We start from the raw sequence: 26,464 nt of genomic DNA, 5'->3' as shown, positions 1-26,464 counted from the left end.
CTAGAACTCCCTATCTTCCTCCTAGCTTAATTTTTCTCCATAGTTCTCATCCCCTGACATCAGATCATATATTTATGATACTTGCTTCTTGTCTGTTTCTCTGGCTAGAATGTAAGCTTCATGAGGACTTGATCCTATTCCCTACTATAGCCCAAGTGCTTAAACAGTGTCTGGAACATAATAGGCTATCAATATCGAATGAATGGATGAATGAATGAATGGTTAGGGTGGTGATTAGCCAGAGAAACAATATCTGTTCGAGCAATTCCGTCTTCATCACCCCGTAGCGTGTGTGTCTGCGTGGTGTTGGTGGTCGTGGTATGGGGCTGCTTAAAGCAAAGTGTCCCTGAAGGTGGTTGTTTAAAAAAAGAAGCATCTCAGTAGTAAAAATAATAACATCGAGAAATTTATTGAGAACAATGGCAGGCATTGTTCTAATCCTTTTACATGAGTGAACTATAATTTTCACTACTAGGCCTCAAGTGGGTACTATTATTAGTCCTGTGTTATAGGTGAGAAAATTGAAGCAACACATGAAAGGCAGTTAAGTAACATTCCCAGTGTCACACGGCTAGTCCAAGACGCCTTTGGTCCTCGGCTGGTTCTCCCTGATAAAACCGTAAGTCTCCCTTTTAGCTGGATGATTCTACTTCCTGAAGAAGGACTTTAACCCCCAGTCAGGTAGCAGGGAATGGAAGGTGGCTCAGGGCAAGTGTGGGCAGGGACATCCGAGACGAGAGTTGGTTCTTCCCAAACCACCGACCACCCTCCCCCCGCTTTCCATTTCTTTCCAGAGTCTGCTCTGTCATAGCCTCTGCCCTGGAGAATATGTAGCAGTGTGGCTTTGTTGAGTGTTTGGTGGGCAGGTTATAGGTCATTCTGGCATGGCCTTCACTGACCAGATTGGGGTTTACAGGGCCAGGGCTGCTTACTATTTTCCTCCAAAGTGCAAATCTATAACAGAGGCAGGTCCCACTGGGTGGCAAGGGTGAAACTGCTTTGAGGTCTATTTCAACTCTTAAGGCAGAAATGAAGCCCCACCCCTGCTGTCCGGGTTGCTGGAGTGATAAGTCCTGGCCACTGGTTCTACATTAGGCAAGCATGGATGTTATTTCCTATTCCTCCTGACAATGTGTCTCCTTCCCCAAAGGTCTTTGTTTTGAATGTAATTATCAAATGCTAATACATATTCAAACATGCACCTTCCAAAGGGCAAGACATACCCCAGGGCAGGAAGTAGTCTGTGAATTCCCACTTAGGATTTTGAAAGAAAGACTGTAAGACACAAAAGTCAAGAGAAGACTTCAGGTGATGTTCTAGTGAAATCCCACATGAAACTATAAAAGCCGTTTAGCGGGGTAGGTAGATGGGCTTTATGCCCTCGTTTGGTCATGATAGATTATGGACTCTCTTCTGCCTATTGGAATGGATTTCACTTGGGGTACATGTGTAATACTAACTACCACTTTACTACCATTTACATATAATAGTAATAGCTATTATTTACTGAGGGTTTCTTATAAGCTTGCATCATGTTAAGTCATTGGCTTACTGATTCTACTTTCCCTCCCTAGAATAGTATCTAACTTATGTGGTCGCCCTTCTCTTACCCACGAGTCATGAATTTCGAGGCACAGTCCCTACTGGACTTACAGAAATGCAGCCCTAGTCACGTTTCTGAGCGCGGCTGGAGCTCGGAAGGACAGTAAGGAGAAACGGATGGATGTTGTCCTACTTCACAGCGTCCCTAAAATCACTCTACTGCCTGAAAGAAACAGTCACCCAGTCAAGACACCCATGCCTTGGCCTTTTCATTTTAGGTTTGTAAGTTTTCATAATTGCTGGGCCTTTATCAAGGTCTTTGTCTACCAGAAGAGGGGTATCTGGGGGTTCCCCACACAGCTGAACTGCTCTCTGGTGAGCCTGGTGGAGGGGGAGCCATTTGGCATCACTGGTTTGCAAATGACTGCAATCACCCAAAGTGGATAGCTTGAGCTTCTTTGGGGCACTCTCTTTGCTCTCCTGACTGACTGGGAAGGTAGAAAATGTTACACTGATCACAGGTGGGAGGAAAAGGACCTTACCACCTGTGCCCTCAATTTTGGCCACTGTCTCCCCCATATGCCCCTTCGTGCTCTGAGAAGGGAGGAACAGAAAGCGAATGGAGCAAGATTCTGGGACTGGCACCTGCTTAGAAGCACAGAATTGGAGCTATGCTAGTGTGGGAAGACGTGTGTGGGGCAGGGGGTCAGGGGGATCTCCATCACGGGGAGCTGAAAGCAGACGCACAAGGATGGGCTGCGAGGACCCAGGCTGGTGTCACGGGCTGGGCTCTGGCTCCAGTTCTGCCACTCACTAGACTGGATGACCTCGGACAATGGACACAACTACTCTTATCTGGAAACACAAGAAGGTTGAACTGGATGGTCTCTAAGGCCCCTGCCATTTCTAACATTCTAGGAGTCCAAATTAAAGGCAGAAAGTTCTTCATGAGGTCATGTATAATTCATACCCTACATCCAAAAGGAATCTGGGACAGACCCCAGGACTATTCAAATAAAGATAAAAAGAGAATAAAGAGCCCCATGGAAGAAGAGCTCAGACCAGGAACAGAAGATAAGACAGGCTAATTTCTTGAAGGACTGCTGCTCTATCAAGAAAAAACAAAACACTTTCTCTGTTGTACATAATTCCCTTTTCTGATACATGCATTCAACAGATATTTGAGGCTGCAGACACTGTTCCAGACACAGGGGGTGCCTTGGAGAATAAAGCAAAGTTCTGGAGCTCATGGAGCTGACATCTATGTTGGTGGTGGGAGGTGCACAGTGGGAGGCAATGAAAAAATACAAAATGTTAGAAACACTGCCGACACCTAGTGTCCAGATCTCGGTTTCTAATACCATTCTCCAATAAAAGGAACCAGGTTCCTTGAAGAAGTGGCCGGTTCTAAGACTGGGGCAGGAAATACACGAGATGAGCCTGGAGCACCTTGTAGTGACCAAAACTAAGGAAGTACTCACAAAAAGCCAAAGCAAAACCCCACATTGATAAGAGTACACCAAAGGGGCACAGGGGCCAACCTAAAGAGCTCCCAGTGGCCAAAGCCGGAACTGGACAACAAACATAGTACTGAATTATGACCCGAAGTATAAAATAAACATTCACGAGTCCACATTGATATAAATAAATGATTGAATCAATTAATAAACGGGGAAGAAGAGACAAATCTCCTGGGCAGAAGAATTCCAAATAATTTATGTAGCTGCTCTACCCTAAAGGAGGAGAAACATAACCCCCGACTCCTTAGGTGTGGGCTGTGCCTAGTGACTTCCTTCCAAGGAGGACAGTATGGAAACAGGGGAAAAAAGAGTAACTTTACAGTAGAGAAACTTGACACATACTCCTTCAGCCAGGTGATGAAGGGTAATAGTGATAGTATGTATCCTTGAAATGATGTGATGAAAATGGCGCTTAGTATGTATCCTTGAAATGATGTGATGAAAATGGCGCTTCACCTGTGTGATCTTCCTCCGCAAACCCATAACCCAGTCTAATCACGAGAAGAACATCAGACAAGTTCCAACAGAGGCGCATCCTACAATACGGATGACCAGTACTCTTCAAGTACTCAACTGTCAAGGTCATTAAAAATAAGGAAAGTCTGAGAAATTGTCACAGAAAGAGGAGACCAAGGAAACATGACAACTAAATGTAACGGGGGATCCTGGACGGTCCAGGAACAGAAAAAGGATATCAGGTAAAACTTAGACTCTAAGTAACTATGGACACTAATTAATAACAATGTACCAATATTTATTCATTAATTGCAATAAATGTACTGTACTAATGTAAGATGTTAATAATAGGGAAAACTGTGTGCGAGGGCAAAGGGTAATATGGGAATTCTCTGTACTATCTGCTCAGTTTTTCTGTAAACCTAAAACTGTTCCAAAAAAGAAAGTCTATTTAAAAAAAAGAATCTGAAGGTCAGAGATGGAAGAAGTCAGAGACTCTCTTCTCCTGCTGGCTTTGTGTAAGTAAGCTTCCCTGAGTCTTACAGCTGCAGGGAACGAATTCTGCCAACACCATCATGATCTTGGAAGAGGATCCTGGCCTCAGACGAGACCCCAGTGCTGGTTGATACCTGGACTGCAGTTTTGTGAGACCCTGAGCAGAGAACCCAGTTAAGCCTGCCTGGAATTCTGATTCATGGAAACTGTGAGGTAACAAATGTTTGTTTTAAGCTGCTTAAAAAAAAAAAAAAAAAAAAAGCAACCAAAACACAACAACAATAAACATGTCATAAAGTAGTGGGTGTGCTGCAGAAAATTTAATTAATTAAAATGTAGAGAGCAACTGGGTAGCTTTGTTAAATTGGGTGGTCGAGGAAGGCCTCTCTGAGGGGGTGACTTTTCAGTTGGAATCTGAATCCTAAGCGGAGCCAGTCATGAGGCATTGGCAGGGAAAGCACTGTGGGCAAAGCTATCAGGCCACTCCACCGCCTTGAAGTAAAACTGTGTGTGTACCGGGAGAGAGGCAGCCTGTGTGGCTGGAATGACATGAGCATAGGGGAAGGAATAGGAAAGGAGGTGGGGGAGGTAGAATGAGCCAGATTACATAGGGTTTCCTCCGTGGACTGAATGCTTGCGTGCCCCCAAATTCGTATGTTGAAATGCTAACCCCCGAGACGTTGGTATTAAATGGAGGGGCCTTTGGGAGGTGATTAGGTCATGAGGGTGGTGCCCTCGTGAATGGCATTAGTGACCTTATAAAAGAGGCCCCAGGGCTTCCCTGGTGACGCAGTGGTTAGGAACCTGCCTGCCAATGCAGGGGACACGGGTTCAAGCCCTGGTCCGGGAGGATCCCACATGCTGCGGAACAACTAAGCCCGTGCGCCACAACTACCGCGCCTGCGTTCTAGAGCCCACGAGCCACAACTACTGAGCCTGCGTGCCACAACTACTGAAGCCCACGCGCTCTAGGGCCCACGTGCCGCAGCTACTGAGCCCGTGTGCCTAGAGCCCGTGCTCAGCAACAAGAGAAACCACCGCAATGAGAAGCCCGTGCACCTCAACAAAGAGTAGCCCCCGCTCGCCGCAACTAGAGAAAGCCCGCGCGCAGCAACAAAGACCCAACGCAGCCAAAAATAAATAAATGTAAAATAAATAAAAGAGGCCCCAGAGAGTTCCCTTGGCCCTGCCACCATATGAGAACACACAAGAAGGTACCATCTATGACATCTGTGAACCAGAAGGCAGGTTCTCACCAGACACTGAATCTGCCAGTGCCTTGATCTTGGACCTTCCAGACTCCAGGACACCAAGAAATAAATTTCTGTTCTTTATAAGCCACCCAGTGTCTGGTATTTTGTTATAGCAGCCCAAGCTAACTAAGATAGCTTCTAAAGAAGGGTAAGGAGTTTGGATTTTAAGTTCAAGTGTAAGCTTTTTGAGCATTGGTAGATGAGTGAATATCTGATTCATAGTTTCAAAAATATTATGCCAACTGCCCTGTGAAGGACTGACTGCCGGGTGCCAGAGTCTAGATAGGAGGCTCCAGCATTAGCCTAGATGAAAGCTCACGGCAGAGATGACGGATGTCTTCCAAGAGTGGGAGGACGAGGACGTGTGAGGGGGTGCTGAGGGGCGGGGCATGGGTGTTGGATGTTCACACCCATCTTGTGGATCTGTGTCCATAAGGTGGCTCTAGGTTCGCCCGGCGAGTGAATTACAAGTAATCGTAGGAGTCACATGCTCCCTGCCACACTGCCCAGCCCCCCATGTCCTCCTGTCCCTGTGCTTCTGAATCTCACAGATGATGCATCCGGACACTTGTTTCTGGCAGTTGCACCCAAATGCTGTTGTGCCAGTCTGGGCTAGATTCTCCCCTGGAGGCCATGCCAAAGGGGAAACTGGATCCCACTCACCACCCGCAGCCTCCTGACCCCACAGAGCTGCCATACTTAACTAATTGCCTCCTCTGGGTTGAGCGTTAATTAAACAATTTGTTGCTAGTCATCTCACGAGGTGCGGGGTGCTCTCTCTATAACCCCGGAAATAGTTAAATCGAGAAAAGAGAAGTGCCCAGTGTGGGCCACCTCCTTTCATGTGGGAACAGAGAAGAGGTTGTGAATAGAACTCTTCTGTGTGTATTTTGGCCTCGGCCGGTTCATCTAAAGTCAACTGCAATTCCATCTTCAGACTCCTGACTTTAAATTTACCTTTTCCGCTCTTGCCAACCCCTCCTTTTCCAGCCGCTCACCACACCCACACCTGGCCAGCACTGCGGCAGTTGGTGCCCACCACCTTTCTCACTTGCTGCCCAATCTAACCCCTTGGGCCCTAGTCTGTGCTCAGTTACGGGTGCCTGAAATGCCAATCTGGGTGAAAGCTAAGGCCGTGGGACCTTTTGGTCACAAATATCTACAGTCTGAGTGACTACTTTGCCGTGCTCGTGAGGTGGCTGTCACAGGTAGCTGACTCTCCAAGCCCTTCAAAGGTCAGCCCTAGAAGATGAACTCCCGGAGGGCAGGCAGCGGTCGGGCTCTGGGAGGGGTTGATGCTGACATGTCTCTTTTTGACACACAGGGTTCTACAGCACAAGGCTTCCTTTTGGGCTTGGCACCCAACCTCTCAGCAGCTCTCGGTGCTGAGCAGGGATGGGGGAGGCACAGCTTCTACAGAGTCTGCTTCCTCCCAGGCTCCAGCTAAACCACACTCATGGGGTCAGCAGGCGGCAGCTGCCCTGGGCACTGGGACCCCCTGAAGCTGTGTCGGGCCTCCTTGGAAAGGGCACTAATTTGAAAAGGAAGAGGGTGCCCTCCCCCACCTAGAGCTTTATCTTCCCCAAAAGACCAGGGTTCAAGGGATCAGCTCTTAGCGGCTTTGTCCTTCTTCCTCTCCTACTGGGGCCTCTCTGATGGTACCCATGAGGTGTGTGGACACCACTTCCCTCCCCAGCCTCTTTGGGGAGAGGACAGTTCTACCTATGGACACAGGTAACAGAGCCCCATGGTGGATGAGATGGCTCCACTCCAACCAGAACAACGCTCCCGTCAGGAAGAAACAGCTCTTAGGACAGCAGCTTCCCCAGAGTTCTTCTGGATGCTAACATTTTACTATGAACTATGGTTTTTCCATTAAAAAAAAAGAAAGGGAGTGCATGTGCTGGGGAAGTGGGTTTAGCTGGGACCCTCGGTGATCAGGGCTCGGATAGGCCTCCATAGTAATAATCGAAGCCCTGTGACAGCATTTCCCTGTCTGACGCTGCCTCAGGTAGTCATCAAATGGGGCGGCGGGGGGGGGGCATCCGGGGAAGGAAGAAAACAAATCACAAGAGGTCTTGCCCAACTGATTCATCCCCAGAACATAACATTTCAGAGCTGGAGGGAAGTTTACAGGTCATCTATTCCCCCAGCTCTCACCCCTTACTGAGGGTCATCCCCAGAAGTTCGGCTTGGATTGGTCTGGGGTGAGGCCCTAGCACCAGTACTTTTAAAAGTTCTGCAGGTGATTCGACTGTGTGGTGATTGAGAACCACTAACCAGGCAGAAGGGAAGCAACACCCTCACTCATTCCCTGTGGGGAGGGGCCTCAGGTCCCCAGTCCAGCCCAAGGGCTTTCAACTGGCGTCCCCAGAGCCCTAGACTCCTGGGCGGTACCTTAGCAAATGGGGGACAGAGCTCCAGGCACCCTCCTGCCCCCCACTGTCTGCCCCACACCCTCTTCTGGGAGAGTTCCTACCCCAGTCTCAGGTGAGTGGGAAGTGTCCCAGGGACACCCCCTCTTCAAGTCACAGTGATGTGTGGCCCGGTCTGGAAAGATCAATGGGCCCATCACCCTGTCTTTCTCTGGAAGCTGTCAGAGTTGGAAGGCTTAGCACCTGGGCAGGATGTGAGCCAAGTGCCAGCCGGGAGAGGGGAACGTGCAGGGGATGACGATCACCTCGGAAGAGGCAGACATGAAAGAGTATCAGCTCCCAGGGCTCCTGGATTTCTGCTCTGCCCGAGGCCTGTTTGCTCAGCTTTTCTCCATCCCTGGGAGCCCTCTCTAGAGCCTTAGAAAAGCCCCGTTTTACTGGAGCCCATCTTTGTGCAACCACAAGAGTCTTAGAGAGAACACTCACTACAAACAGAGCCACTCCACTTTTATCTTTTCACTTTTTGGGGTCCACGGAAGATTCTGACTGGAAGGTGGAAACAAAAAAGACTCCGTGCTGCTAACACCAAGTATGGAAATCCAGGGCCAAGTGTGACCCTCGCTTCAGTGAGGAGGACACCCGGGTGCAGAAAAGGTGGTGGGGCTGGTTTTGGGGGCCCCTGTCTCAGTGGGAGACCGGAAGGAGGGGTGAAGGAGCCACCCGTGCCCCTCCGTCCCCAGCCTCTGCCCTAAGTGCCGGTGTGGGACCCACAGGGAGGCAGTGCTGGGCAGGGGGCAGCTGACTCTGATGGCAGAGGATCTGGGAGGCACAGGGTGTCTGTGCTTCGGGGGAACAAGGATAAACGGTCAGGCACGAGGCGGACCCCTGCAACTCTCCTCCGCCTCTCCCAACCCACAGCTCACTCACTAGCCCCCAGATCTCTCCGTCCACCTAGAAGGACAGCCGCCTCCTTTCTCCAGCTGGACCCACTCCTCCACCTCCCGCCCCTGCCGAGACCCTGAGTCAGGCCAGTCACGTGGTGCCTGCCATCTACCTGACGGTGGTTTCCACGCATGGGACTCACTGTCCTTTGTCCCCACGCATATTTCTAACTCCCTCTGTCCAAGCCCAATTCCCCCTCTTCCTAACTCCACGCAAGGCATCCATCCACTTCTCCCCGAGGAGTGCCCTGTGATGGGCATTCCGACGTTAGCTTTGGCTTCAGACTGAGACTCAAACCAGGAGACGAAAAAGCACGTTTCAGCTCTTCAGGGAGACAAGAGGCACGTGTAGATAGTGGATTAACTTTTACTTCCCATGGATTGGAACCTATTCCCTCACAGCTATACAGTTCTGCTTATATACAGCCCTTTATAAGGGTGGGATTGGTTCTACAGCCCTGACAGTACACAGAGGGTAAGGGAGACATGTGACGAAGGTCTAGCCCTGTCTTACCACCTTTAGAGCCTCGTTTGGAAATGGGAGCAGCATTAAGACCCATAAATCAAGGGTAAAGGTAGGCTTTTGAAGGGGAAACGCCCAGATAGCACCTGCCGCCCACCCCAAAGTATAGTATGTGCATAAAACGCCCGAGTATCCCCTGGGTTCTCACTTGCCCCAGATCTGACACCTCTTTCAATGCCATCGCCACAGTCTTTCCCACACCAGGTGGGCAGACGCCCGAGTGCGAGGACCAGCAGTGGAGAGTGGCTAAGAGGAGCTCAAAGCATGTTCGCTGAATGAGTGAATGAAAGGGCCCCGCCGAGCCTGGGCCTTCGTCCACACGCCCACCAGCCATTCTCTCGGAATCCCAGTAACCAGGACCCCCCATCCCGCAGCCCCCCAGGCCTTACCTCCCATGAGGAAGAGAAGCCCTGCCACATACTGCATCAGGCCTCGGTCCCAGCAGCAGCCCAGCACACCGATGATCCAGCCGAAGAGAATGATGGCCACCGCCATGCCCATGAAGCCGGCCGTCATCCTACGCAGGTCTGCGGGGAAGCAGGCAGGCAACGTTAGCATCAGAGCCCGGAACTCAGGGTCCAGGGCACCCCGGCCCCGGGCGAGGGAGCAGGGAGGCGACCTGCCCTTTACAGACAGGGTGGTACAACCAAGCTTCCTTTGCAGAGGACAGAGCCCCCAGTGGTGACTGTCTCCTCGCGTGCGAACACATGCTGGGACAGCTTGGTCCGTAAGCACAGGGAGAGATCATCATCATAATAGCTGTCATTTCTTTTACATCTCCTTTGGGCCAGGCACAGCACTGGTCTTCCCAAGGCTTCTCTCTCGACCTTCTACGATAGGTACTGTCTTTCTTTATCCCTATCTGAAAAACGGAGCAAGTTGCTGAAAGCCATAGAGTGAGTGGTAGGACAGGGCGACAAACCCAGATCTGTGCGGCTCCCCGGTCATAATCCAGCATTACTCACCTCTCCGGGCAGTGAGAACCAGACAAATGGACTGTTGGAGCTGGGCTGGGTCCTGGCAGTCTGGCTGCACCTGCCAAGGACGCCCTCCCTTCCCTCCAGGGTTCGCTGGTCTCCCAGGAGGTCAGGTGTGAGCATGAAGCTGCCGGTAGCATCGCTTTCCTCCTTCTCCAGCCCAGCCCCCAGGGGCTCAGCTTCCCTTGCACGTGAGGTTGCAGGGTGGGCACCACGCTTCCTGCTCTCAGACTGTACCCCCGAGGAGGCTTCCTCGGTCAACCCGGTTTTCCAGATCAGGCCCTTCTCCGCTCCACGCCCCACTGACCCGCCAGACAAAGCCTGGCGTAGGCACAGGGGGGAGGAGGGCTGTCTGGAAAGGTGGTATTTTTAGCAGAAGGGAGAGGGCAGAGCTGCTGCCATGTCAGCCTCATTCAGCATCTCGCTCGGCTTGGCTTCCTGCCAGTTCCAGCCCTGCCCTCCGGTGCCTCCTCCACCCCACCCGCCTCACCCGCCTCCCCTGGAATCCGGCCTTCTCACCCCCTCCTGCGTAACACACCACGACGAAGGGGCTCCCAACAGGAGCCATTTGTCTGGGCCTCTGCCCTAAGGGGTGGGAGGTGGGGATTTCAGAGCAGCCTGGAGATCCCCTGGGCGTTCCCTTCTCCTGGAGGAAGGGAGGGAGTGTGTGTGTGTGTGTGTGTGTGTGTGTGTGTGTGTGTGATGCGGGGGACCGGACAGCAAACTATATCAATCCCCCCCCCTCCCCCCGCCTCGCATCCAAGCAAGCACGGACGCTCTCTTCTCATCCCCGGGAAACCAACAGGTTTCCGTGGGGAGCAACTCACAGGCGTCACGTCCCCTCTTTGCCTCTCCCTCACTCCAGTGCAGAGCAAACAGAGGATCCCTGGCACAGTGTGGCTGGAGGCCTCCTGCCCTCCCTGCCGCCGCCCTCACGCTGGAGACGGATGTGGTCCACGTGCCTTGTCCTCACACTGAAGACCAGACACTGGCAGCCGCCTCCCCGCCCTCCAGGGAGGAAGCTGGTTGGGGGGTGGGAAGGAGAACAGCAGCGGAGCCTCCCCGAGGAGGCGGGGGGACCTGACAGGGCCCCGTCCCAGAGGCGGAAATCCACAGAGAGCCGGTTCCTGCTTTACTGAGCTCTCCTTGGTCCTTCCCACCCCTGCTGACCCGGAGTGCCTGCCGCAGCCAGGTAGCCGTCACATCCGTCACTCTTTGCTCTGGGGGCTTCCTCCACTCTCCACCGTAGTCAAGGGCAAGCAGGTGATGGGAATGGGAAAAGAGAGGTCAGGGTATTTTCAGTCTAAAGGAGATTTATATCCCCTTAAACAGGTCAGGAAATTTCTCTTCTATGCCCCTGTGAAACCAATGGTTCCCTTTTCAGTAACTGGAGGGTTTCCAGGAAGAATCTCGGCCCCTCTGCCAGCACTAGAGAGGACAAACCTGCTGAAGCCCCAGAGCCCCTTCCTGCTGCACTTGGCCAGTACTGGTCCCTGGGCTGTGCAGACCCATGGGAGCAAAGGTACTGCCTGGAGGACTGAATGGAGAAGGGGTCCTGTAAGGTGTGTGCACTTGGGCCAGGGATGGAAAAGTGGGCTGGGCAGGAAAAGAGAAATGCAAATTGTTAAAAAGAGGGAAGGGTACTGCTGCTGGTGGACGAAAGCAAAGTGCTTTACTTAGAAGAAAACATTAGAGAAATGCAAATCAAAACCACAATGAGATATCATCTCACACCAGTCAGAATGGCCATCATCAAAAAATCTAGAAACAATAAATGCTGGAGAGGGTGTGGAGGAAAGGGAACACTCTTGCCCTGTTGGTGGGAATGTAAATGGATACAGCCACTATGGAGAACAGTATGGAGGTTCCTTAAAAAACTACAAATAGAACTACCATACGACCCAGCAATCCCACTACTGGGCATATACCCTGAGAAAACCATAATTCAAAAAGAGTCATGTACCAAAATGTTCATTGCAGCTCTATTTACAATAGCCAGGACATGGAAGCAACCTAAGTGTCCATCATCGGATGAATGGCTAAAGAAGATGTGGCACATATATACAATGGACTATTACTCAGCCATAAAAAGAAATAAAATGGAGGTATTTGTAGTGAGGTAGATGGAGTTAGAGTCTGTCATACAGAGTGAAGTAAGTCAGAAAGAGAAAAACAAATACAGTATGCTAACACATATATATGGAATCTAAGAGAAAATAAAGGTCATGAAGAACCTAGTGGCAAGACGGGAATAAAGACTCAGACCTACTAGAGAATGGACTTGAGGATATGGGGAGGGGGAGCAGTAAGATGTGACAGGGTGAGACAGTGGCATAGACATATATACACTACCAAATGTAAAATAGATAGCTAGTGGGAAGCAGCCGCATAGCACAGGGAGATCAGCTCGGTGCTTTGTGACCACCTAGAGGGGTGGAATAGGGAGGGCGGGAGGGAGGGAGATGCAAGAGGGAAGAGATATGGGAACATATGTATATGTATAACTGATTCACTTTGTTATAAAGCAGAAACTAACACACCATTGTAAAGCAATTATACTCCGATAAAGATGTTTAAAAAAAAAAAGAAGAAGAAGAAGAAAACAGAGCAAAAGGCAGGAAGGGAAATGGAGAGAATAATTCCTCTTCCAAAAGTCCTGAGACAGATAATAGTCATCTGTGTCCCAGGTCAGGCAGGGCTGTGCCTCCAACACAGACTAGGTACACTCTGCTGTCTCCCAAAGGCTTGGTCAACAAAAGCTGAGGATCATGTTAAGTTGTTGATCTGGAAAGAAGGATGAAAACCAGAGGTCAGGTCTGAGTATTTTCACTGACCTGGGAGGATATTCACCGTCACCCTGTGAGCCTGCTTTTGCTAGAGCCATGCACGTACAGCCGGTTATTTTGCCCTCAGACCCACAGGATAACTCAGGGCAGCTGCAGCAACAACTTATAAGGTAGGTAGGACAAGAAATATTCCTATTTTGCAGGATTTAAAGAAGTTAAATGATTTATTAACAGTCTCAAACCAGTGAACTAAAAAAAGGAGTGAGTTGGCTTATTGAGTTGTGTGGGAAAGTAAAGTTAAGATGTAATTAATGTATCTAGTATTTCTTCCTCCCAAATTAAGCCAGGATTATAGTTACAAGATTTTTTTTTTTCACACAGAAGGGGAAACTAGGAAAGGAGACAGCGGCAACAGAAGATTGGAAACCGTAAAGCTGAGAGACAGTGCAATTGCCTCAGCAGAACTGAAGAGCTAAGGCGAGAGCCAGCAGGGGGCAAGCTGAAAACCATCCTGCCAAATCCCCAAAAGGCTCAGGAACTGGCATCAAAAACCACCTTTGGATCAGGAAGTTAAGCAGAGGGGAGGGAGATAAAACAAGGATTTGGTACAAGTTGTTTGAGGGGGAACTAGAACCCTAGCTCCCCTCACCCACTCCACACCTCTGGGGCTACCCCCTTTCCCCTACCTCCCAGAGTGGAGTGGGCGTACTTAGGACTGGGGTTTGACAAGCTCAGGTGAGGGCTGGCCGGCACAGCTGAGGGTCATTATGCACAGAGCAAGTGTCTGTGCACATATAGAATGTTGAATGCTTACCCTTGAGACCCCAGACCTCTTCTGCCTGGCTCTCAGAAGCAGACTGCCCTGCCTTTGCCCTATAGCCTGGAAGCTGGGAGAGACCTTTCTGGTGATGACCAGCACAAGAGAAAATATCTAGACACACTGTTACTGTGTGTTGCGAGGGAGGCATAAGCAGCCACTCCAACCATCTACAGTGAAGCTTCCCATTGGCAAGCCCACCCCCGACTCAGGGCTTCCAGGCAGCCCCAAATACCTGAGAAAAGCTATAAGCTGTGAGAAGAAGAGCTTGAGGAAACAAACTGCAGGGAAAAGAAACAATAATTAAAAATTATTACTGGGAAATGCAAATCAAAACCACAATGAGATACCACCTCATACCTGTCAGAATGGCCATCATCAAAAAGACCACAAATAACAAATGTTGGTGAGGATGTGGAGAAAAGGGAACCCTTGTGCACTGTTGGCGGCAATGCAAATTTGTGCAGCCACTGTGGAAAACCGTATGGAGGGTTCTCAAAAAACTAAAACTAGAACTACCCTATGACCCAGCAATTCCACTCCTGGGTATATATCCGAAAAAAACAAAAACACTAATTTGAAAAGATACATGTACCCCAGTGTTCATAGCAGCATTATTTACAATTGCCAAGATATGGAAGCAACCTAAATGTCCATCAACAGATGAATAAAGAAAATGTGATATATATATGTATACACACACACACAATGGAATACTACTCAGTATTCTATAAAAAAAAATAACAAAATTTTGCCATTTGCAGCAACATGGATGGACTTGGAGGGCATTATGCTAAATGAAACAAGCCAGACAGAGAAAGGCAAATACTGTATGACATCACTTATACGCAGAATCTAAAAAATACAACAAACTAGTGAATATAACAAAAAAGAAGCAGACTCACAGATACAGAGAACAAACTAGTGCTTACCAGTGGGGGGATGGGAGGGGGAGTACAGGGGCGAGGGTGGGAGAAACAAACTACTGGGTGTAAGATAAGCTCAAGGATGTATTGTACAACATGGGGAAAATATAGCCAATATTTCGTAATAACTGTAAATGGAAAGTAATCTTTAAGAATTGTATAAAAAATTTTTTAAATAAATTTAAAAATTATTAATATCCCCAAGAGACAAGAGAAGAAACATACTTTGCCCCCATGAAATAAGAACAGGATACTAATGAAAAGAACTCTCTGAAGAACAAAAATAACACCTTATAATAATGGGATCAAAATCATTGAAATTAATATTATAAAATCAATTCGAGATTATGGATTCACAGTCCTATCTTGTTCCAAAAGATTTAGGAGTCTTACAAAATGCACACAGTATAACAGGATAAAAATAATCAATAAGGAAATGAAGGAAAGAGAAAATAAAAAAATAAAAGATGAAGCCAGATATCACATTCATACACAAAATTTGGTCCACGATGTCCTTAGAAAGGTTATTATAGTCACCATATTTGGATTTAAGGCATTAGATATTATTTTGATTATCTTTAAATCTTTGTTGCTTTTTATTTGCATTTGAGAAAATCCCAAAGGCCACTCTGCCTATGGAATGACCCACATATAGATGGCCCCATTCCTGCCCATCTGCATTATCCCATGTATCAATTTCATTTCTTTAGGAGTCAGAAACTGCCTTTTTTACTCTTTGTGATTGCTCACTGGGCTCACAGCAGTACTTCGCACCCAGGATTTTACATAGCTTGTACAGTTAACCCTTGAACAATGAGGGAAGTTGGGGCACCGACCCGCCGCACAGTGGAAAATCCACGTATAACTTATCGTCGGCCCTCTGTACACTTAGCTTCTCTGAATCCACGGTTCTGCATCCATGGATTTAGTCAACCACGCATGTTGTGCTACTGTAGTATGTACTCTTGAAAAACACCCGCGAATAAGTGGACCCATGTAGTTCAAAACCGTGCTGTTCAAGGGTCAACTGTTATTTCTTTCCCCATCTTTTCCTGCCTTTTTGTAGAAAGAAGGAAGGAGGCAAGGAGGGAGGGAGGGAGGGAGGGAAGGAAGGAAGTTGGGGGGAAGGAAAGGAAAAGGAAAAGGAAAAAGAAAACCTAACTCAACTATCTGAAGCCATGGAAAAATATTATGCAGGGTCAGCCTAAGAATAATCCCCTTGGAAAGAACTTGGAATAGTGAGTTGGGCAGGCAAAGGCTGAGATAAAGAAAAATCTTTTCATGAATTGCGTTGGGTTTGAGTCTAATATCTGTATTCCACGACCGTAATGTTTGACATTCTAATGTTCGAAATGAGAAAGGTGCATTCTAAACTTTTTAGAAAAAGAATTTAGCTCAGTGCAGTGGAAAGGAGCGGGCAGAAGGGGGTGGACGATGAGGGCAGTGGAGGAAGAAAACCAGGAGAACCATTAAATAGAACCAGAAAAAAGCATTCTCCCTCGTGGAAACATTTTTATTTTGAAGTTTACACTCCTATTAACATTTAAATTGAAAGGTATTGCTTGCAACTCTACATAGGAAACCAGGATATCTGCATTTAAATAAACACCACTCAGGGAAGGAAAATAAATATGGGCTCTGAAGTTCTTTCTATTTGCTCTTTAAAGAACTTGTACAAAAAAATTGATGAGGACTGGAATTTGTTTCTCATTAAAAAAACAGAGATGGTGAGGGTAAGTATGGGTTAGACCTTGCTGTGTCAGTAAAGACAGGAGATGGGGAGGGCAGACACTATATTAATGGTCCAGGGTGAAGAGTATGGCGAAACCAACAAGGTCATGGTCCTCTTCTGCTGGCCACGCGGGGCACCTCTGCCTGATATGAGCACTGCCTTGGCTACAAGGATGGAAGAGTGTCAGCTGCCCTGGGAGCTGGGCACGCATTCACAAACTAATCAGTCCCTTTGGGGTTCAAGGTCACAAGAACTGGAGGGCAGAGCAAGGTGGTGAGGACAGAACTCAGTGCTTTTGCCCCAAGGGATCAGTCTGGAAGGTAAGGAGTGGAGAGAGATAGTTGGGCAATGAACATGTTAGCCGGGGGATCAACTCAGGACAAACTGATTCACAGGGGAAGGAATATTCCAGGAACCAATTACTGCACAGCAACCATCTCTGAAGGAAGTGGGGTTTGATTCTGGGTAACCACACAGAGATTCAACAGATGGGGATGCAAGCACGGATTCTTGGAATCAGGCTGCCCTGATTCAAACCCTGGCTCTGCCATGTACTGGCTGCGTGAACTTGAGCACGTTAGTCCCTCTCTCTGGATCTCAGTTTCCACATCTATAAGGGGAGGTTATAACAGTGCCGACTTCAAAGGGTTATTAAGAGGATTAAATAAGTTATTATGTATAAACTGCTTAGAATAGTACCTGGCACAAAGCTAGAGCTGTACAAATGTAAATAGAAATGGAAGACACTTAAATTAAAGCGGTTCTCTTCTTTCATACACCACATCTCTCCCACGTGCTGTACAGGAGCATACAAGAGCTAAGCAGCATGTTGGGGTTAGCCCCAAATTAAGGATTTGGTACCCAGAGGGAACAGGTTTCTGAGGTCTATTCTTGCACCTCTCTCAGGTACCAGGAGAGGCTGAGGTGAAGGCTTTATGTTCCTATTTGTTAATATTGAGATGCATCCACCCTAGAGTGTTGATGTTCTTATCCTCGGGCGACCCAAAACAGCTAGAGGCCACGGCAGCTAATAGCAGAGGTGCCGGGGGCCATAGAGGCTGCTTGAAACCTGGGCTCTTGCGTTGAGCACTGTACTGATCTAAAAGGAAGAGGCATGGGGCAAGACCATAACTTTTCAGTCATCTCATTAGTTAACACTGAAACAGAGAAGCAGCTCACAAATCTGGAGTAGGAACCTATGTTGATGTCTTCTCTGTGTATATGATTAAAAGGTTTTGCCTATGGCTTTCTTCCAGAGTACAGGTTGGTTCAGCATCGTGATGCAGTTGTATTTAAGAAACCATTTTTATGTGAAAACAGAATAGTTCCTGGGTTTCCATAAGAAAGTGCCCTCTGCCCATCCCTGTGCCTCCATCTTTCTCCAAGAGCCCCGTGTTCCAGTCATGAAAAAACTGCAGTTCTCTGAAAGGCTTGGCACTTTCCTCCCTTTCCTTGATGGCGCTGTGCTCTCTGCCAACATGGCTGCCCACATGTTCCACCTGGCAAGCTTCTCATCATCCTTAAAATTTCCCTAAAAAGTAAATGTCTGGGAGGCTTCCAAGGTGCTTTAGCCGACACTGGCGTCCAGTGCTCCAGGCTCCCGTAGCACTTGGCTGATCATCACTCCTCTAGCACTTACCACGTCTTACTGTAATTATTTATGTCTCCCTTCCTCCAGCAAACGTGAGCTTGTTCAGGGCTGTGGTCGTGTCTGGTTTATTTTGTCTTCCCAGTCCCCAGCGCGTTGCCCGGCAAAAGCAGGTGCTCAATAAATGTCTGCTAAATGAGATCACCATCCCACCCTGTAAGGATTACTAAAACTGCATGCACCGTGGACAAAAGCAGAGTGAGGCAGATGCGCTTACCCAATTCAACCCACTTCAGTGACTCAAACGTCATTGTGACTTGAAGCCAACTTCTCTCTCCTCCAGTCTTATTTTTAAAAGCCAGCATTAATTATTGCTTAACAATTCAACGTAATTTTTTGCTTTTGTTTTTTTGTATACACAAAGAAAACATCAACATAGGTTCAGGTTCCAGATCGCACAGAGTCATGCAACATGGGGGCTCCTTACCATAAAGTTTAATGAGCACATGTGAAACCCCACAGATCACGATCCCAACAGACCTTTCTGTGCTGTCCCCACAAGTCAGGAAGAGCCCGTGGGGGAAGGTAGTTGCTGTAGAAATGAGAAGTGGTTTCTGGGTCAGAAGACGGGCTTGACGCTTCCTGCTCCTCAACCCTACCTCCGGATTAGAGAGCTGCCATAAATAGAGACATTATGTGATACAGCCATATACAAATCACATCCACTGTCAAGACAAGGGAAGGCAAATTGCAAAATTTGTACCCGCCTGATGAAAGAAAGCTAGGTCAGCAGCTAAAGCAAGTGCCTGGAGAGAAGAAAGAATGGGGAAAAAACCCAGAACAGAGAGGCAGAGTCCCAAACCAAAAAAGCCTCAAGAATGACTCCCTTCTCCCTGCTGCCACACTGCTGAGCCAACAGCAGAAACTGCAGACAGGAATGATGAGGAGGAAACTGCAGCTCAGCCAACCAGATACACGCGAGTAGACCCACTGGGTGCCCAGTTCTCTGTCCTCGGGGGTCTTCCTGCCAGGAACGATGAGCTAAACCAATACAGTCGCTATTCCACCCTAGAGAAGCTCCCAGCTCTCCTCCTCTAGATCTCGTGTCACTGACAGCTGCTCTGAGTGCAGAGGACAGAAATCGGGGTGGCAAGAATGTGTCCCCAGAGAGTCCCCACAAAGCAATGAGAAGATAGGAGCTTTAAGACACATGGCCACCTTAGAGAGCACTATGCTTTCCAGAAACATGCTGCAGGCGCCTGGGAATTGGTTGATGGCAAAGAATTTGAAAGGCCTGGGGAAGGGGAAGATAAATAGGAATGAGCATTTATTGTGCATCTACTATGCGCAAGGCGCTGGGCTGGGCAATTTACATAGGACACGCCCGTGAAGCCTCCCAGTGGCTCTATAAGGAAGATACTATTTCTCTCATTTTGTAAACTTAGATATGGAGACAATGGAATTTCAGTCGATCAAGGTCACACAGCCAGTCACAGGCCGGCCTGGGAAACGGCCTCCATCTGCCCATGCCCTTTCCATTCCTCAGTCCTTTCCAGATTCCGTGCCGCTTCAAACCCCAAAAGAGAATTTAACATTCAGTAAAATGTAATGGAATATCATTCAGCTATTAAAATTACTCTTGTGAAGAATGTCAATGACCAGGGAAAAGTTCACAGCAGAATATTAAGTGAAAATTAATGCACAAGCTTATCTATTCCATACAACCCTTAGGCTACGGGTGTACATACGTGCATCCATACGTGCATGTACATACGTGCGGGTGTACATACGTGCATGTACACCCACGTGGGAGAAGCAAGGGAGGAGTACCCCAAATGCTAACAGGGAGCCTTTCTGGGTTGTGATATTTGGGGTTTTGTTTGTTCTTTTCTACAATGAGAATGAATTCCTTTAACAATGAAGCGTTGAGTTCTCTGGGAGATGTGAGCTTTACTGCTTTTTAAAGTTCTAAGTACAAATAATGAGGCACACCGAACTGATAGAAGACGCTGATCTCAGGCCTGGCCACAGATTCCTTCTCATGAGTACCCCTTCTTAAAGACACACCGCCACTAAATAGTTTCTTTAGTCTTTTTAACAGCAAAAGCAAAAGACTTGCCAAGCTCCTCTTTGGCCAACAGTATGTACTGTGGAAATACTTGCCATTGGAGGGCAGTGCTTCCTTTACCTGGCAGCTCCAGCTCAGGCCAGCACAGGGCTCTAAGATGTCACTGCCCTCCGCTGCCATTCCTTCTGCATGTGATGCTGTCAGGGGCCCCTCAGTACTCTCTCTCTGACTATATCCCATGCTTTAGGGACTAGGTACCTTGCAGATACCCTAGAACCTCAGACGGCTCACACGAATGTCTCTTTAGCAATCTTCTCACCCTCAAATGTCCCTTCCACTAATGAGGGTCCCAGGAACAAGCACAGCAATTTCTGCTTGAACGACACGATGGTGTAGAGATAAACAAAACACTGAACTTGATGTCAGAAGACCTGCATTTGAGTCCCAGTTCTCCCCGTGCTGGCTGGGATGCATCGTACAGGTCACACCGAACTCTTAGTTCTGAGGCCCAAGAACAATACAGAGAGAACAACAACGGAGCAGAGAACAGTGGATGGTGAGCCCCTGCTCCCTCCACATTCTCCAGCTGTGGGGCCACACGGCAGCCAGGGCTACATATGGGTGCTGAGGACTTGAAATCGTCATCAAGCACGTGAGCTGAGATGTGTACGTGTAAAATACACACCAGCTGTCAAAGACTTGGTATGAGTTTTCATCAAATATCGCAATAATCTGTATACTGATTACATGTTGATGTGACAGTATTTTGGATATAGTGGAGTAGATAAAATATGTGATTAAAATGAATGTTATTGTTTCTTTTTACACAGTTAATGGGGGTAGTAGAACATTTTAAATTGGATTACGGTTTGCACTATATTTCAATGGACAGCACTTTTTTTTTGAATTTGCTGTGTTGGCAACACAGCATTTATTTATTTATTTTTTTAACATCTTTATTGGTGTATGATTGCTTTACAATGGTGTCAGTTGCTGCTGAATAACAAAGTGAACCAGCCATATGCATACGTATATCCCCATATCCCCTCCCTCTTGCGTCTCTCTCCCACCGTCCCTATCCCACCCCTCTAGGCGGATGCAAAGCACCGAGCTGATCTCCCTGTGCTATGCGGCTGCTTCCCACTAGCTATCTATTTTACATTTGGTAGTGCATATATTGGACAGCACTTTCTAAAGAGAAGGGTAAGACATCGGGCAGAACTTGCTACGAGGGTTTTGCAACTTGCAGTGTACTCTCCACCTTCAGTTTACACACAGAAGGAGATTAGGGGGCAGAGACTGAAGAGGGAGGGTTCTCAGAAGAGAGTCAGCAGAGGGCTGCGTGTTTCCCTTCCTCCCACGAGAGCTTCCCCACTCCCAGCACCACCTCCTCAAGCCAAGAAAAGGGCCCTTGAGAGAACCATTTAGAGAGCGGCACACAGGTACCCTAGAGTTTAGAGGACACAGGGCATGGTACCTACATGTGGTCCGAAAAGATGAGGCGAGAAGCCGGTTAGAGTTGCCCATGAAAGCAAAGACAAAGCTCCGCATCCAGAGTCTGGCTGGGGAAGGATCCTGTGCTTTCTCCACGGGCCAAGTGGAGGCCAACGAAGACTAAAGGTTCCTAGAAAAGACACGACCCAAGAGCTTCACCTGGTAGGGTATGACAGCTACAACAGAGTCCTATGAGGGGTAGCACCAAAATTGGGGGCTGAGGAAGGAGTGGGACCAGGTCAGCTGGAAGGTGCACTGCCCACACCAGGAGACGATGAGGCGTGGTCAGTCACTGAGAAGCTTTTCCAAAGGAATCACAAAGGTGCCCTGCAAGAGACAGATCAGCACTTGGGCCGTGCTGCATGCAGGGCACCAACAGACAGTAACGCCACCAGGCAAACAAGACCCCATGGGCCTTTTACCCATCCTTCTCCCGACCCCCCCGCCCCAACCCTAGAGGAAGCAGAAGTAGTAGAGCTAAAGGGGGGGCAGGTACGGAACAATGCTGAAGAAGGAGCAGAACAGACCTTCTTTCTTACTGCAGGTTTCCAGGAGGGGGTCAAGCCCATGCACTGGGGAAGGGAGAAGATTTAAACCAGATACAAGACTGACATTCTGACACTAGATCCGACCCAAATGTTAATATCTACAAATGCAAGTTTACTAATACCTGAAGGTTACCCAGAGAAACTGTGGGATCTCCTATAGATGTCAACTAAGAACGGGAGACCAGACAGAATGGGGCTAAAAAGTTTGTAGTGAGAATAAAAGTTGTAGATGCAGCCTTTTCAATAGATTGGTTAAAAATGATCTTATACAAGTCATATCTGAAACAAGAATGGTAACAATACAGCCAGCATTTTTCACGGGTCAGGCATGTCCTAAGCACTTCCTATACCTTATCACGTTTAATCTTCCCAACAAACTGATGAGTTTATAATGCTCCTTTTATGGATGAGATAATAAGTAACTTGCCCCAAGTCAGGCAGCTTGCAAGTAGGAGACTCCAAAACCCAGGCTTTTAGTCACTTTGCTCTGCAGTCTCCTGGAGTCATTGACCAAGTGACATCTGTGACAACAGCCCTTTGTAAACTGTAAAGTACCACCACAAATACCAGTGATCATTTATGTTCCCTGGCAGGCTGCAAGGCAGAGGAACAAACACAGTGCACCCAGTGGGCGTTACTGGTATCATCTAATGTGTATTTAGCAGCCTCAGGGCACACTGGTCATTACAAACAACATGGGAAATCCAAGACAAATAACTCCTCCCCCTCCCCCGGCCCTTCCCCAAGTCTTTAAATTTGCAATTCAGGCAAATTTTGTTTTCTAATTTAGAAGTATGATAATGAAGGGCCTAAGAAGTGTGTGCTTGCCTCTGGCCACATATAAGCAGAGAGGTTTTCCAAAGCCCATGTGCATGGGGTGGCAGGAACAGGCAGTGTGACAGAAAAAAAAAAAGGGTGCTTTGGAGTAGTAAGGACCATGGAATAGTGGGTGAGCACTGCCCTGGGCAACAGGAGATCTGGTCTTTGACCCCTGCTACTAGTTCTATTACTTTAGGTAAGTTCTATAATTGCAGGGTTCCTCTACTTTCTGAAATGGGGATAACAATACCTTTCCTGCCTGGAGGCCTGGGGGTACACCAGATGATTCTGCTCTAGCAGTTGTGATACTCAGCCCCATTTTTGCAATATGCCAGCCTGTCTTTAGCTCAAGAGATGGAGCACAATTCAAAAATAATGGGTAGGGCTTTCCTGGTGGCGCAGTGGTTGAGAATCCGCCTGCCAATGCAGGGGACACGGGTTCGAGCCCTGGTCCGGGAAGATCCCACATGCCGTGGAGCAACTGGGCCCGTGAGCCACAACTACTGAGCCTGCGCGACTGGAGCCTGCGCTCTGCAACAAGAGAGGCCGTGACAGTAAGAGGCCCGCGCACCGCGATGAAGACTGGCCCCCGCTTGCCGCAACTAGAGAAAGCCCTCGCACAGAAATGAAGACCCCAAACAGCCAAAAATAAATAAATTAATCAATTAATTAAAAAAAAAAATAATGGGTACATTACTAAAACACTAATACTACATCCTGGAGCCATTTTTGAGGAGTGCTGAATGATCATAAATCAAGCAGATAACATAAATCAAGGCAGGTTGTACGCCTCCCACAAGGCTGGGAGTCCCGGGCATGAGACACAGAGCCGCCTCCTCTGCGTGGTCAACCTTCCATCCCCCACTCTGGGTCTCTCCCTGGTAAGGGGATGCTCGCTAGTGATCAGTAGTGAGTGAGTGGACTTGGATGACCTCTCTTTCCCCTTATGCCTTCCTCTGTGGCTCTCCCGGCTTGTTTTTGGAGGCTTCCTGTGACCCAGGCTTCTTTGGCAGATGGTTAAATCTCATTCAAATAAAGATCTTGCCAAGAAAAGGGCCTCTGTAAGGAAACTAAAATTATATCATACCCTCCACTTAAAAACAATTCATCAACAGAAATTCCCTCTTTGGGGTCAACTTATACTCATTTATTCATTCATTGCATGTTTAGCAAGCAGCAGCTATGTTCAACAACAAAACTGGGTCCCTGGCTTCAGTGAAATGTACTTTCCAGGGAGAGAGACAAACGATTTCCATATACGCATACGTATCACACCATGACAGGTGGTGATAAAGGCTATAAAGAAAAATAAAGTAGGTACCAGGGATGAAATGCAATGGGGCAGAAGTGGGGGAGTTGCTGATTAACAGAGGGAGGTTAGAAATGATCTTAATAAAGTGACACTTCAGCAGATACCTGAGGCAGTGAGGGAACAGACAGGTGGATATCCGAGGGAAAGGCATTCCAGGAAGAGGGAATAATAGGAGCAAAAGCACTAAGGCAGGAATCTGCTTAGCATATTTGAGGAACAACAGGGAGACTACATATTCTACATAATCCTGTATGATATTTTTCTCTTCCCAATTACTAGTGTAACACGCTGACTTAGAGCCACGGGATAAATCCTAGTGATCGTCTGGAAACAAAGAAGTACTTGGTATAACCAGCTAAGTTCTCTTACTACTTAGGGAAAGAAAAGCAGTAGAATTGATAGGAATTGGTGACTAGTTAAACGTGAGAGATGAAGGAGATACATCACTGATGACCCCCAGGTCTCTGGCTTAGATAAGGGGGAAAACGATGATGTCACTGACCCAGATACAGAGTAAAAGAAGAAGCAGAGAGTGTTGCGCCTCTGTTTGAATTTAGTTTTATTTTTATTCATTTTTTGGAGGGGGATGGGAGAAAGAATGTGAAGGGCAGGTCTTGTAGGAGAAGAGAGGATGCTAAGGTCAGTTTGTTAAGCATTTAACAGACATCTATCCGGAGATGTCGCTTATGGCACTTCTCATAAAAGTGAGAAGAGACAAAGGCCAAGGACAGAATTTGAACATCAATATTTAAGGGATGAGAAGAGGAAGAGAAGAAGAATGAGAATGGATGCCTAAGAAGGGCAGGGCAAAATCCGGCATGAGGGCCATCACGGGAGGGAAAGGAAGAAAGGTTTCAATGATGGCTAATGATCCTGAGATCAAACAAGACCTAACGTCAGAAAACAGTCAGCAAGTCAGCAAAGGCTTGCCGGGCACCGATTGTGTGCCAGGCATTGTGCCAGCCACAGGGAACACTGCAATTCATAAGATTGGCATGGTCTCTTCCACACAGAGCTTACTAGATTCACAAGTAGGAGGTCCTTGTGACCTTGGCATCATGGGCTCCTTGAGTGGAAGTCGACCTCATTGAGTTACTAGGAATGAATAGGAGGTAAGGAAATAAAAGTCACTCTGACACTCTGCTTTCAAGTAGCCTGACTCTAGTGAAGAGGAGGGAAACGGAGAGACACTTAGGATGGAACGTGGAGTGAGGGGGACTTTTCTTTTCCTAAAGTCTTTAAGACTTGCATGTATTTCTATGCAGAGGAGAAAGAATTAGCAGAGAGGATGAACCGGAAGATATCAGAGGCAACACCCTTTCACGTGCTCTGAGTCTTATCCAGATCAAAAGAGCAGACCCGCACCCAAACGCAGCCAAGTCCCTGGTTCCACTTGACAAACGAGGGCAGCAGAGCCTGGTGGTGAGAAACACTGAGCCTGGGGGTCAGACTATCTGGGCTTGAATTCCAGCTCTACCACTTACTACGAGCCATGTGACCTTCACGGCTCTGTGCCTCAGTTTCCCCCTCTGCAAGCAGGGATAATAACAGTTATCCTCAAAGATTGTTATGAGGATGATATTTTTATATCACTTAGAGGCTGGCCCAAAGTAAGTGCTATGCAAGTGCTGGGAAAGTAAAGTCTAGAAACAGACACACAAGGTACACATACGAAGCTTGGTAGATGGGAGGAGGGTTAGAAAGTGGGTGAGTACACAGGTGAGTATATAGCTTTCCTCTTCCAAAGCCGTGCAGCGCTCAGCTCAGAACCCCATCTTCTCTGAAACTCTCTTGCGGAGTTCTACCCAGAATGACGCATTCTGCAGGAAGTACCCAGCATGGAGCATACCTGTGGGCCGACCTCTCACTTAGGGCATATTCATCCATTCACTGACTCATTCATTTATTCACCACCCACAGAGCTCCATCCCTCGTCCAGGTATTGTTCTACAAAGATGGGTAAGACACTAGCCCTTCCCTCGAGAAGGCTGCTGGTCCAGAAAGCCTTGGGTCTTCTCTCCTGCTGTCTGCCATGTCTGGTGTGGTCATTCAATCGCTTAGAAACTGGGACAGCATCATTTCTTCTCTGTGTCTCTCACAGCATCTAATACATAGTAGGAGCTCCAAAACCCCACAGGATGAAGGAGTGAATGTCTGTTCCATTCTGTAGGCACCCAAATGAGTAGGAGCCCACCCTGTCTCCCAGAAGATGAGTTATCAAGGGAGAAAGGAGCTGACGCTTCTACGTCCCTTACTACGTGCCATGCACTGTGGACAGTACACCACTCACTT

General features: G+C 47.9%; 1 protein-coding gene across 1 annotated transcript in view; it reads right to left on the bottom strand.

Moving 5' to 3' along the window:
• TMEM178B (transmembrane protein 178B) overlaps positions 1–26,464 on the bottom strand; it is a 354,016-nt gene that overhangs the window by 24,568 nt on the left and 302,984 nt on the right. Inside the window, exon 3 of the mRNA XM_068549580.1 lies at positions 9,495–9,632. Coding sequence (XP_068405681.1) covers positions 9,495–9,632 — 138 coding nt within the window. The remainder of the gene's footprint in view (positions 1–9,494; positions 9,633–26,464) is intronic.

Source organism: Eschrichtius robustus, chromosome 8, assembly GCF_028021215.1.
Source record: "Eschrichtius robustus isolate mEscRob2 chromosome 8, mEscRob2.pri, whole genome shotgun sequence".
NCBI lineage: Eukaryota > Metazoa > Chordata > Mammalia > Artiodactyla > Eschrichtiidae > Eschrichtius > Eschrichtius robustus.
Note: the sequence above shows the minus strand (reverse complement) of the source record. Positions and strands in the feature narration are given on the sequence as shown.